The sequence below is a fragment of the Mustela erminea genome, chromosome 8 (genome assembly GCF_009829155.1).
Source record: "Mustela erminea isolate mMusErm1 chromosome 8, mMusErm1.Pri, whole genome shotgun sequence".
Classification (NCBI taxonomy): Eukaryota; Metazoa; Chordata; class Mammalia; order Carnivora; family Mustelidae; genus Mustela; species Mustela erminea.
This window is the reverse complement of record NC_045621.1, coordinates 53,596,438-53,611,417: the sequence shown is the minus strand read 5'-3', so window position 1 is coordinate 53,611,417 and position 14,980 is coordinate 53,596,438. Positions and strand designations below refer to the sequence as shown.

Genomic DNA, 14,980 nt, shown 5'->3' with positions numbered 1-14,980 from the left:
AAGCATAAAACATATTTGAAACAACAGGCAACTATAAATACATATTAACAAACCCTGTTAAATTGTGTCAGTAGATCAGTAGAAACTATTATTTTAATGTATTCATTAACCTTTCAAAGAAATTTGGAGAAGTTGATAAAGGGTGGGAGGAATCTTGATGTCTGGTGCTTATAGAGTCCCTGCAAAGCCTTAGTTACTGAATTCTCATAGCAAGCCGATTTTAACAGTATTTTCAGCTTCCATTAATGAAATTTCTTAAATAAAAAACACAATTCCATTTGGTTTAAGTAAGTTTCAACAAGCCCCTCCCATACCCACAAATTTTAAAGGGCGAACAGTCAACTTTTTATGTTTATTATTCCTTTGAAAAAAATGTGTGTGTTTTTTTTAAACTCCTATTGATTCATTTTTATAAGGATGAGAGACTAACAACGGTTTAAAAACAAACCAAAATAGTTATTTCATGAAAAAGAAGTCTAGGAGCCCCAGCCAGCCCAGTTGGTAGAACACATGATTCTTGATGTTGGGGTCATGACTTAAAACTCACGTTGGGCATACAGCTTACTTTAAAAAAGTATAAAAAATTAAAAAATAAAGATCTACAAAATAACTTGTTTAAAAAAAAAATGTATAATCAGTTTAGCTAACGCACCTTCTTTATGTAAACCACAAGGAGTAGGAGTCTTTCTTTGCAAAGACCCATCAGTTCCATGAAATGCTGCCATTTCCACACATCCTTTGTATAAAGAAACACTGTCTACAGCACACATGAGAGACACCAAGAGAGTGGGCCACAGTTCTATTTAGCATATACAGAAAGCACCTCAGAAAAGTGTCAATCATTTAAGCTTTCAGCTAAGATCTCATCTTCACTCAGTCTTACTTAAAGAAAATAATTTACTTTCATTTTTGTATGTTGAAAACTACAAGGAGAGAATATTTTATATGGTTTTTTTTGCTTTGTGTTTGTCCTAAGTCTCCCTTAAAAATCTTAAAAGAAACTAGTTAATTATGTATTTTGTAAGCAATTGATTTGATCCTGGATTAATATACCCTTACATTAAATCAGTCACTTTGGGACTGGTAATTAACTCACTCAGAGTTCAAGTTTTCAATGTGATCAACAGTACTACGTTGAAAAAAAAGGAGAAATTCCATATCCTAATGTTTAAGGAGCCCACTATATGTTGGTGTGCATATATACATATATACACATATATATATATTTTTTAATTTATTTACTCGACAGACAGAGATCACGAGTAGGCAGAGAGGCAGGCAGAGAGAGAGGAGGAAGCAGGCTCCCCGAGGAGCAGAGAGCCTGATGCGGGGCTCGATCCCAGGACTCTGGGATCATGACCTGAGCCGAAGGCAGAGGCTTTAACCCACTGAGCCACCCAGGTGCCCCTATGTTAGTATGTTTTATGTATGATCATTTTATGGACCAGATATCATACAATGTGCTTAAATAACCAATAAACCTGATAAGCTAACATGAAATTGTAATAGTCATCCACCTAGACATGAAATGCTATTAGAAAAGCACAACTACTGGATCCTCGAAAACCTTTCAGTGCAGTAAAAGCGGTTTAAAGGGTGAAGGTGATGGTTACCAACACACACGTAACTGGAACCTGTAGAGAATCAACTGCTTAAGCAAAGACATATGTGTCAAACATAAAATTAACAGGCACAGAGGGAAGACAAAGCGCCTAATGAATGGTATAAAATTTTAAGAATCCACTTGGAAATACCTTTCATCAGTTCTAAATTACCTAATTCATACTCTCCCTTTGGGAAGAAGTTTGTTTTCTTATGAAGGATTAATTCTGCAAGGTCACACTGAAGTTGGAAAGCGGCTATCAATGACAGTGAAAGTATGTACAGCCCAGGGAGACAGGTCTTTTTTCAATATGTATGATTCACTTGACATCAGGAGGAAAAGCTTGCTGCTAATTTATGTGTGTGTCTAGGATTAAACATAATGAACATTTTTCTCATGCAGACCACTGCCTTCCTGAAGTACCCTTATTTAAACTGAAATCAATTTATTGTTAACTACTTAGCAATCAGGGTTAGAGCTATCAGTATGCACACAGCAATAAAAAAAAAAAAAAAAGTTGGCCTCCTGTTAGAGGTAAAAGGCATCCATAGGTAGAAGGAGGAGATTATTCTTTTCATGTATGTTAGTCACTTGTTGCATTGTTGCTGCTTTCGAAAGAGCATCTAGCCACAACTCTGATGAAAATTACAGATTTGTTCTTAGTGTCAGCTAAAGAGTACCTTTAAAAATAAATGATTTCTGTTGGCTAGGTTTCCTGAAATTAAAATAATCCAAACAAGAAAGTTGCTGCTGTGCACGTGTACATTAGGGTCATCACAAGCTTAATAAATAACACGATGATACTCCCAAAACAGCCCAACAGAGCATACACATGGTCCTTGCTCTGTATTTTACCAGTCTACTCCCAACAAATCAGTGGCTACTGAACTCACTGTGTTTCTAAACTGATCAGGTGCTAGTGGAAATGTTAGGCCTTAGGTCCCACCAGTCAGTTTATAGGGCTGCCCCAGGAGGCCTGACTCCCCCCTCCCCACCCTGAAGACCTAGTCAAACCCTTGAGCTCTAATGGAGTGTGACTAATGGATGAGCCCAGAGAGGCATTTCAGTCTGACCCCACCCAAGAGAATGAGTTGATATGGAAAGCAAAACCATCCCTCTGGGATGCCTTAAGGTCAGTGCTAAAGAAGGAATAAATCATTAATCCAGGCCATAATCCCAAATGGAGGGGCAACAGACCTCAAATGTGAGGTAGGCTGCAAACCACTCCTCTAAGGTTTCCGACAGGATGTACAGTGGTTAGAGTTCAAAGTGCTAAAAGTGAGGACATTCATTTCTCTCAAAGTAGCATGAGATCCCTTACTTCATCTGAAGCAGGCCCAACTGTCACTAATACTTTCATGATTCATGGAGAGGGGCCCTGAAGCTAATGACAAATCTGGGGGGATTATGAAAGGCATTCCAGTTTGAAAATACTACATCCAGGTGATACATATTTATATTTCTTTGAAAACACCGACCTCCTCTGTTATTAGCATGTTATGAAGTAAAGTGCAGAACTATATGTGTAGTGTGACCTCTTTCACATAAAATATTTAAAAGGACAGACAGTTGTGCAAGTATAAACACACAATTTTACAGAAGGAATCATCAGGAAATGTTATGGATTACCAGAGAAGAACTGAAGTGAGGGAAAAGGTAGGGAACATGAGGAAGAAGAGAGACTCTCACTCTTCATTTTTATCTTTCTATTTTTCCACAGTGATTACTTTTACTTATTCCCTTTTGTACACATGGGCTATCTGAGCACTAAAACGAAGAATCATATTTTGTTTTCCTATTTTAACTTCTCTATATTAAAAATATCCCTTAGACGTGTTACACTAAACTTTGACTTTAAAAAAAGCAATAATCTCAATTTGGGCAAGTTAACACATTCAAAAATACTTATTGGTCACTATACGTGCCAGACATGTCATGAAGAGTAGTCTAAATGGATATAAAATAATCAATCAGAGAAAGACAATTATCATATGATCTCTCGGATATGAGGAGTTAGAGAAACAAGACAGGGGACCATAGGGGAAGGAACTGAAAATGAAACAAGATGAAACCAGAGAGGGAAACAAACCATAAGAGACTCTTAATCTCAGGAAACAAACTGAGGGTTGCTGGAACTGGGGGCGGGGGGCGGGGAGGCTGGGTGATGGACCCTGGGGAGGGTATGTGCTATGGTGAGTGCTGTGAATTGTGTAAGACTGATGATTCACAGACCTATATCCCTGAAACAAATAATACATTATATGTTAATTAAAAAAATAATTGAAGGATCGCTGTCAAAATATATACAAATTAGGTACTATCATGAGATAAATAGCCAGAAGCTGAAAGAAGTAACTTGCCAAGGTCACACAGTCAGCAAGAGGTAAAGTGATGAACACCAAGTTCTATACTTCTGTACCAAGGCATCACCTTAATTTACCCCTGTCTCCCCATTTTAATGATGGGTAAGGTTTACAAAATAAATTGGCCCGTTCCAACTGATGTCATTATTAAGTGGCAGAATTAACATAGGGGATAATAAGTCCTCTGATATCATGGGGCAATAGTGAAGAAAACATGAAACGTAATACCCAAGAGATTATATTGAATCGACTAAGTTCCAAACAAATATGATAATGTGTGTGTCCATAGTTCAGGTATTATATCTATAGTCTAAAAGATATTTTAAAGAAACAAACCCCTCCAAAAAAACTTACAAACGAGCTGTCCTTGCATATTTTAATCCAATAGAAAATAAATGCATATAATTATGAATGGAACTATAGTTGAAGATTTTCTATATACAAGAAACATTTGCATATTTCCACATATTTACTTCTCTCCTTCTCATTTAATTAAACTCTGGTTCGCAGTTTTTAAAACTCTATTTAAAGTACTGCAGCACACATTTTTAGTATTGAGCCTGAAAACACCTTGCTTTCTTCAGTCCTAAGTGAAAATATATTAATGGTCTACTTATTACACACAGATATTTAGAAAATAAGAAAGAAAACTTGGAAGTTGGTGGATAAAAAATAGAGTTCCATATTTTCTTGGATAGAAGTATAATATTTTTCTAGGTAGAAGTGTACAAATTAGGTGTATCTCTCAATTTAGTTACTGAAAAACTGATAATGAAGCAGCAGTATTACAGAACATAGCAGGATGACATTCCAGGAGAACATGGATGTTAAACAAAATATAGATTCTGTACATCCAGTTTATCAAATATTTTTTTAAAGATTTTATTTATTTATTTGACAGACAGAGATCATAAGTAGGCAGAGAAGCAGGCAGAGACAGAGAGAGAGAGAGGAGGAAGCAGGCTCCCTGCTAAGCAAAGAGCCCGATGCGAGGCTCGATCCCAGGACCCTGGGATCATGACCTGAGCCAAAGGCAGAGGCTTTCACCCACTGAGCCACCCAGGCACCCCCTCAGTTTATCAAATATTAAAGGATTTATATAACCTTTATGGAAAGCTACAAAAATACGGAAAAGATAACTCTCATCCTAACCACATTACCTAGAAATCAGCACCTTTAACTGTTACCCATAATCACATCACCTAAAGAGAATACCCTTTAGTATTTCTATATACCAAGACAGTTTAGATCGTACTACACATATAACCTTGTATCCTTCACTTTAACATTGTTAGTGTTTTCTAACATCATTAGTGTTTTCCTGAAACATTAAAGTTACTTATCATTTTAATAGCTGCATAGTATTCCTTTGTGCAGCTATGACATAATTTACTCATCCATTCTATTAAGGTTAGGAATTGAAGCAGTTTCTAACATTTCTCAACAGCAAAGAGTATCATAATGGATAGCTAGAGCATAGATTATTACTCCATACAAAATTGCTAGTTTGCCTACTAGACTGACTGCATATGGAGATAAAAGTAGCACACATGTTCCATACTCTTGGCATGGTCACTTGAATTTTTTCCACAGAAGTCTTGACAGGTACATTAGATCTAATCATTATTAATTTCTTAACTAAAATCACCTAAATGTTTCTTTTTTAATTTATTAAATTTTTCCAAAATATGTAAACACAAAACAGTTTAATGCGCCCATCACTCAACTTAAGTGATTTTCAATTAATAGCTATTTTTGTCCCATCTCTATCCTTACTCATGTCTCCTCTGGCAATTATCTCTGTTAATATGCAGATTAGGAATTATATCCAATTTTTACTTGCTGTAATATTTTTCGAAATATACATTATAAAAGCAATAAACATACACGTATCTGTGCGGTCCTCATTTTCAGATTCTTCATAAGCAAATCTGAGCATTTTCCGAAACTAATTTGTTGATATTTTAATTAAAATATGCCCTTCGTGGAAATTTTTTACCAAAATCACCTTTAATACTTCAAAATTCAAAAATACTAACGCTCGATCTCTAAAGGTGAGTACAGCAAAGGAAGCACAAAAACAGGTCCCAAATCATTAATCCCAAGAAATGGGGCTTAGTGCAAGAGCTAAGAAATTCCCGCGACTGGATTGTATTTTGTGTTTTGGGAGAGTTCTTTCACTTATTTCTCCTCATTTTGAACAGCAAGCTAGACCATCTCTTATTAAGAAAAGTGTTCTGGGAGACTAAATGCGGACGATTTCCCGCAGCCCGCACTCTGGCCACAGGCGCCCAGGGCATTCAGCTACCTGTAATAACCAGGCATCACGATGTGGACACCCGCGCTCGGCTGGCAGATCGCCGTGGCGTTCTTATCATCCATTTTACGCACGGTGTCTGTGAAAGGTCCCGTAGCATTGATAACACATTTGGCTCTCACATCAAATTCCTGCCCTGTGAAAGAAAGCAGCATCGATCACATGCCCCATTTGTTTCTCCGCTCACTGATGCTTTGGGTTGTTAATTCACCTATAAACTTGACCTATGGCAAAGTATATTGTATACCACACTAAGTGACATGAGCAGAGGAGTTACTGAAAAGCCACAAAAAGCCTTGCATCCGAGGAAATTAACCCAAACAAGACCAAGCTGAAGGAAGAGCACACCACCTCTTTACCTCAGTCCTGTCTAGTTTGCCAAGTGCCCAGCATCTGTGGGCCAAACATGAAGAAAGTGGGATAAGTGATTAAGCGGCTTTCTCCTTAAAACTCAAATGTGGAAACAGCGTTAACATGAGCTGACATATATCTCAGTGCTGGTTCTTCTGTTCAAGGGTACGAGGTAATTTTGAAACCCTGACTCCGTGGCCCTAGAATCAGGACAAGGATGAAAAATCTAACCAAAGTGAAAGTGATTGACTCTAACGGAGAAATGCACCTCCTGTGTCACTTACTTTGAAACTTGGCACATTTATTTAATGTTATTAATAACATGTTTTTGTAAAGCAAAGGGAATGCATTCATCCCTGTGGGAATTTTGTGGGCCTTATTATTATCATTATCATTATTATTATTTAACACAAAGGGGAAAAATTGCCAAGTACCACAAGGGAAAATTTGCACGTTAAACCAGTCATTGTTGACAATAAGGAATATAATTAATAGGACTCTGAAATGTGGCTTAAATAAAAGAGAAGTGACAGAAAAATTATAATTCAGTCCTTACACTGGCAAGGCAAGACGCTCAGAAATCCCACCCTGCTCCAGCCTCGGCATACCTGTGAGCACGTCCTTGCACCGCGCACCGCTCACTCGCTCCTTCCCCGTGTGGGGGTCTGTCTTCTTGAGCAAGCTCACTACCTCCATGTAATTGGCTGTGGCAGCCCCATACCTGGCAGCAGTGAGGGCAATGGCAAGGTTCATCCGAGCGTCGTTGTGTTGTCCTGCAGCAGGGGAAAGCATCAGAGGAGGGACAGGAGTCACCTCGAGCCACAGACTGGTGGTACAGAAGTGTGTCACAACAGATATGTCACGTCGGTCCCTGTCACCCAGAATATATGTGATGGCTGGTCGGCTCTGTGGGGCATGGTTTCAAACTAGTGGCCATTCTTGGTCCGGCATTTACCCACCCTGTCACCAAGTGCACTTTGTGTCCCGCAAAAAGGGCAAAAAAAATATATAGATATATAGATAGAGATATATCCCTTTCCTCCAAGAGCTCACATCGGTTATCTGAAAATGAAGAAATAAGTAATTATTCTCACAGTTTGGGAACATATGTATATGTCAGACTTATCCCAATACAGACAACCGTATGCACGCAAGTGAAGCAATTCAAACCCTCAGAATATCTGACACCCCAACTGGTGTTGATTAACAATCTCTAGGAGTATGTGCTCTATCTAATATTCAAAATCAAGAGCTTAATCTTCCATAGACCGTCTCTCAGTATTCTACAAAAAGATTTTTCTTGGTTTGACTTTGATCAGAGCTCCTGAAAATGTAACATTTTTTTTTTAATCACACATAAAAGGTAAGAAATTAAGCAGGGCAAAAATTTAATTACAGAACAATTCCTACCTGTATTGTTAAAGATTTATTGCTGAAAAATCCCAGTTAAAGAAAACTAAGGGGGAGGGGAAGGGGGGAAGATGATTAATCACTTTAAAATACTGGCATCACGAGAGACGTTTTCTATTTATTATTGCCAGTGGAGTTCACGCTGACCAGGAAGAATTACTCTACATTGCAGGGGCCAGGTTCTCTGTGCCCTGAATAATTAATTACCCAGGGCTAGATGTATTGAATCAGGGTTCAAATTCCCACACACTGGGATCAGTTCTATCAAGATAATACTGATAAAGGGATGAATTTGTAATGGATATTGTTGTTGATTTATGTTGCCAGCATACCAAACATTTAGTATAAATGGTTTATGTAAAGTTTCTTCCTTGTGATTCAGTCTGTGCAGGGCCAGAAGCTCTACATAGGTAATCTGCTCTAGCTAAAAGGGCAAAGTTATAAAGAGAGAATCAATGACCGAAGATTCTGCCACCCCTCCCCACAAACGTCTTATTCCCAAACTGCTGAACTAACAGGATCAACCAAGAATCTTTCCCTCTACTTTAAATCCTCTAGCAGTGAAGAACATACATCGAACTTCGAATGCAGAATAAGGGGTTATTTTATCCAGAAATTAATAGGATGGAAGTAGGGGGAGAAATGAACAAGAGCAGGCGTAGCTGAAGGGTAAGCGGGAAGAAAAGACGGGCAGCATTTGGATCAATTTCAACTCAGCATGACCCTCAAGTTGCCCTTAAAATAGTCAGCAGATATATTTAAAGTTAAGTCTAAGAAACCAAATTCTATTAATGGAGGGCTCATTTAAAATTGGAAGATGTCCTATCAAGTTAGAGGCATGCAAACAAACCAAAGAAACTAAATAAGAATTCCATTATAGATCTTCTCTCTAAACTACAGAGATTACGCATCTAAACCAAAGAGAAGAGCCATCCTGTCCAATCCTTCTCCTAGATTTATGTATATAACCATGAAACGCCCTGTGGGTGGCACAAGAAATCCAAGTCACGTTGTTATGGTAGGAAAACTCACACTCCACCAGGTGGCCTTGATTTATACACAGGACAAGTCTCCACGTCTAAGTTAACTATTTTAAATCCTGTATGAAGTCACTGTTCAGAGGAACCAGGCAGAAATCCCATTTGTTGATTTTTTTTCTTTTTTAAAGATTTTATTTATTTATTTGACAGACAGAGATCACAAGTGGGCAGAGAGGCAGGCAGAGAGAGAGAGGGGGAAGCAGGCTCCCAGCTGAGCAGAGAGCCCGATGCGGGGCTCTATCCAGGACCCTAAGATCATGACCTGGGCCGAAGGCAGAGGCTTAACCCACTGAGCCTCCAGGCGCCCCAGAAATCCCATTTGTTAACTGACAGATTATTTTGTAAAGTAATATATCTAGTACACAGTTATCTAGTAATAAAACTCGAATCTTTGAAAATCCAAAATCTCTCTTTTATAACCTTTTCAAAATATAAAATCTCAATGGAACAGCACTGCTATACTGTATCAAGCTCTGTTGCTTCTATACTAAGAAATACCCCCCCTCCATTAGCTCCAAATCCCGATACTTTTTAAAGTAAACAAAAGCGACCTCAGTTAAAAGTGTGAGAAGGAAAGGAGTTTCTTTGGTCCTTATTTTCCATTCATTTTCCATGCCCACCCTGCTTCCCGGCAGCCCTGCGTGTCACTTACTTAACGAACAAAGGTCTTCACACTACGATCCTCACCTGTCCCAATTCTCCCACGGCCATAACTCTCACTATCTAGGCTTGTCAAATTTTTGCAACTCCCTCAACATTCCTGCCATTTCACACCTTCTTGCCTTTGTCCCCACTAATACTTCTCTGGCTGCAATACTATTCTAGAAGCTGAGACAACTCCTATTCATCCCTCAAGATCTGGTTCAAATAACTCCCCTCCTGCCTTCCCTGAGTCCCTCTGAGGCAAAGTTTTCCTCCCTTCTTCAGAGCCAGTATTATATCTTGTATCTCCTTTTTTTTTTTTTACAGGCTTTATGATATTATATTTACCCACGTATCTATCAACTTAAAAAAATAAGAAGTCTTGATGAGACAAATACAGGGAACACATTGGTCTCTGAACTCATCTGCCCAGTACCATCGCCTTATGATTTCCCACCTTTTCATCCCGATCATGAAAAGGCAGGAAGCCTTTCTTGCTCAGCTTTTGTTTGGGTTTTTCCTTGCTACTACCAGGCACAGGCAGGTATCGAGTACGTGTTAAGTTTAGCCGAATTCCATTCAGTGAATTAAATAAACAGGGGTACTTGTAGTCTCAGATTTACAGACTTGGAGATTTATATCAATTTTATATAAATTCATAAGTTTTTACAGTCTCACCTCTAACTATGAAACGTTTTGTCTCATGTTAAAAACATTTCTGTAAGTTGGTGGCAAGAAATTTGAGGGAAGCAGGAAACCTCAGAAAGGTGGAAAATCTGAACGTAAACCCAAATTAACCCTCATATTTAAGCTAAATCAAGTGGGACAGGGGGAGAAATGGTTATGAATGGTTCCCTCAAGACTCAGCCTATTTCCCCTTTCTCTGCAGGGGCGGTGCAGACACAGCTAGGGTAAGTTCTTAAAAATTGAGGAGTAAGCATTCTGACTTTCCTCTGGGCCCAGGAGCTCACACTCCACCCCAAAAGTCGCCTTCCTTGCAGACATTCAGCTTAATTCATTTACCTCCTCGGATTCATGATAGACATCCTCCCGTATCCAATTTAAATTCACCCTTTACCCTGAGACACCCAGATGCTCTCAGTGTATGCTTCCCAGGAGAAATGGTAAATTTTCACTATTCTTAACTAAATTCCCCTCCAACCCCCTTTACTGACATTTTGAAAGGTATCTATGTGCCTCCTGTAATTTTATGTCTGGAGAAAAGAAGTTTTTGACAACACTGCATGTCATTGGAATGTGATACAATAATTTCAACTCACCACCCCCCACCCGCCCAATTGATCTGCTTATTAAGTTTAGATTTTCCAATCCGTTTCCTGAGAGCCAGGCAACATGATACTAGTCACTGATCAGTGAATAGCATAGCTTTACATTGGCACTTACACAAGGACCCAGACGGGGACTGTGAAAATCTGTTTCCTACTCTATTCTCCTTTTGCACTTGAAATCTCACATATGTGCACATATTGAACTTACAACTCGTACGAGAGGAAGCACATGAGAGGTGGAACTATAACTGTTTTCCCTTGTTTAGAAAAGCACAATATTAAGTCAACCTACCCAAAAGAATGAAGGTCAGTGCTGGCAGAGAAGGATTTCATCTTAATCCTCAATGGGCCCTCAGTATAGGATAGTGAGAGATACTTACTACATAAAAAAATATTTCAGAATGTCACCATTTAAAAGATCGGCCTCAAATGTAAATATTTTGGAGACATAGCAGTATTGCTCTCCTCAGAGGGTTTCAAAGTTTGGCAAACTAAGTTAACAGGCAAAACCACTGAAAAAAGGAGAGAGAATCCCTGAATGTGGAAAGGATGGGAAGAATGAGTAAATATGAAAAAACCCTCGATAACATATTCCCTGGCATTTTCTTGGTCCTTCAGAGCTAAAATCGTACAACGGTTTTAAATTCTACCTACAGTCTTCTTTTCATACAGGGTACTTTTAAATGGCCATATACAGGGCACAGACGTAAGTATGGACCCAGGAGTCTGTATAGAAAGACCATAGATTTAAAAAAAAAAAAAATCATTCTTAATTAAAATAACACTTGCCCATAACTTCAGCATCAATAAAAACTGCCTGGCCTGGGCCTCTTGGAATCACAGGACTCCTGCTGAGGTAGGGTGAGGTGGGGTGGGGGGAAGGATGCTTCAAAGAAAGAACACTTCCCTAAAGCTCTAATCCCATTCCAGCAAAATCCACAGGGCAGGCTTCACTGTCTCAGACTGACAGTGTCACAGTGACCTCTTGGGCAGCTTCTTCTTAGCAGTCTGGCAAAGATAATTCAAAGGCTAACCTACTAAACTCGAGCTGATTTAATAAAATCATTATACTTAAAATTTCCCTTTCTGATGGCAAGAGTGCAAGTAGAAGCAGAGTACAAAAGGTGTGTGTGTGTGTGTGTGTGTGTGTGTAAGGGTTTTACAAAACCTGTTTTAAGTTCATATGATGAATAAAGTTGAAAAGGAAGACTCAAAATGAAAATATACTCTTCATAGTAAATTGTGACAATAGTGCAATTTCCAAAAGTAAATTATTTAGAAAAGTGATGATTTGTGTGGGGAGTGGCAGGGATCAGGGAGACTCAGGGAACAGTTTAGGGAAGATGGACCTTACCAGATACTGTGGAGAATGGCTCTGGTCTTGGCAGGCCTGGGTCACACAGGTTGGGGTACGCCCCTGGGCTTCAGTGTCCTGTGCAAGGAGAGGAGCTAGGTGGCATCTCTGAAATCCTACAATGCATGTGATGGCTACTCCTCAATAGCTATCTATCCCTTTCAAGATCTCATTTCAACATATTTCCTCATTTCTGGTTTCCCTCACTTTGGCCAAGCATATCTGAAAAGAAAATGGGCATTAACAAAAACCAAAAGACAGACGCTTTATAAAGTAAATCATAAAAACAAAATCGGAAATCATAGTCTTCCATTAGCTCTAGAATTATAGCAAAATCTTGATGTGATTGGCTTTTGTGGTTATATCCAGGAGACAGCCAAAAGTGTCCCAGTTCTTCCCACCTCCCTGTTACCGGGCTGTTTGCCGTCAATCTTGAGTGTCCTCTCCCACTCTGACTCTGGACTCAGCCACATGAAAGTGTTTTGGCCAATGGAGTATCAGTCGTGTGATTTTTAAAAAGGATGCTCTGCCAAGGCCATCAAAAGGACATACCCAGGTTAGCCTGCTGGTTCCAATAAGCCGATGAGAGGCGTGTGGCAAGTTGCCCTACTCATCCCAGCCACGGCCATTCTGCATCAGCTGACAGTCAACACCTCCAAACATGACTGCAAGCTCAGGGGAAACCAGAAGAATCCCAGCGTTAACCCCAGACAAGATATCAAGAACCACCTAGAGGACCACTCCAATGCATGAGCAATGAAGCCTAATTATTTTAATGTTCCTTGGGTTTTATGGTTGGTTGTTATGTGGAATTTTGGCAATAGATAACTTACACAGGCAGTGTTCCCAACTTTCTAATAAAGCTAGTCCTTACTTAAAAATAGGTTCTATCTTCAAGACTGCCTTCTAAGATGATGATTTAGAACACAGTTCAATTTCCTAGAGAAATGGTATAAAATAAATAACGGTGAGATGATTAATCTGTGCCACAGAGCTATTTAGAGCACAGGAGACCTGAATAAGGACGTTGGTGATTCTGACAGTCTGGATGCCCATAACCTCCTCACACTGACCCTTAATCTCCAGGCTGACCATAGTGCCATCTTCAAATAAAACTCTGTTCTTCATACCTCTGACTTTTGCCTCATGGTGTCTCTACTCCATGAGACATCCTATCCTGTCTGGTAGACTACTCAACTTTTCATCTTTCCTTCATGAAACCTTCCCTGATGCCTCTCAGACACTATAGCCTTCCCCACCCCACTCTGTGTGTCTGTGACACTGCAAACATTACACCACAAACTATTTTCTGAATACCTGCATTCAATACTAATGCATTTATCAAGCGAATATGTACTAAATGCTTTTAACGTGTCAGAAATTGTGCTAGAAACTAGGTTTACAACAGATGCCTAAATAGATGTCATTCCAGGTCTAGGAAACCTTGATTCTAATAATATGTTCCTGAAAGAACAGAGTACATCTTACTCAATTTCACTTTCCCAGTACCTACCCATAGCACCTGCTACCTGGTAGATATTCAAAAATTTGTTGAGTGAATAAATGAGTATGTGTGCATGATTATAGAACATAATTTCAGGTTAGAGACTGCTCAAATGAGGGAAATGGGCTCAAGGCTAAGAGAGTCTAGGACCAGATGCCAACCCCTCAACTCTACCCTCCCTGTAGCTGCGGTCTCCACTGAACCAAGGAACTTCGACTCTCTACCTAGCTACCCAGCACACAATGGAAATGGGGTGTCTCCTATCACACAATCTTTGGCGAAAAACCAAGGAAAAGGAGAAGGCCAGTGATGATGTTAAAGCAAGTGAGGGTCCGACGTATGATTAAGACAGCAGGTGGCAGATCCTTTTAACAAATTCTGAGTACAGATTGGGAACCAGGCATGATGGTAGGCCTAGGGCTCCACTGAATAGGAAGAACAAGATTACCCTAGTCTTTGCTCTATGGAGCCACTCTCTAATGGGAAGACAGATAAAAACAACTAAAATCAACTAATAAGACAATTAGAAATTGCAATGATGGCAATTGAGGGAAAACTCGGGGCCAGGGAGAGCAAATCCCTGGGGCAGTGGTTATATTGTAGACAGGGCAGTTAGGAAAGGCAGCCCAGATTAGCAAGAAGTAGAGAAAACGCAGAGAAGGCAATTAGCCCTAACAGCAAGACCACCAACTATAAAGTTTAATCACTGCTAATTTGCAATTATATCCAAAGCTTATATGAAGCATAAACTACCAGAAATGTGACATGGCATTAGCACAGCCCCATTTCATTAAATAGGGCCTGTAAAGTAACTTTGTTTCATTTGTACTTTATCCACCTATGTTTTATACATACTTATCAGGAATTAAGTTTAAAACTCTTCCTGGTTTGATGCATATTTTTGCTGAAAATGTCTTTTAGTATAGACTAGAGAAACTCAAAAGAAAAGCATCATATTCGAAGTTTATGAATTGGAATAATTTGCTGTCACTTATCCATACTACCATTCTTCAGGAAGGGACACCTGTTAGCACAGAGCATGTAATCATTTTTATTATTAAATACAAAGGTACAATTAAATACAGGCACAGGATGTGACCTGCATCA

At 39.2% G+C, this 14,980-nt stretch overlaps 1 protein-coding gene across 4 annotated transcripts in view; it reads right to left on the bottom strand.

Moving 5' to 3' along the window:
• GPD2 (glycerol-3-phosphate dehydrogenase 2) overlaps positions 1-14,980 on the bottom strand; it is a 142,385-nt gene that overhangs the window by 27,588 nt on the left and 99,817 nt on the right. For all 4 annotated transcript variants that reach the window (XM_032355628.1, XM_032355626.1, XM_032355629.1 and 1 more), the window contains exons 7-8: positions 7,243-7,407; positions 6,275-6,419 (exon numbers count right to left, since the gene is read on the bottom strand). In XM_032355628.1, the coding sequence (XP_032211519.1) occupies positions 6,275-6,419; positions 7,243-7,407 (310 nt within the window). The remainder of the gene's footprint in view (positions 1-6,274; positions 6,420-7,242; positions 7,408-14,980) is intronic.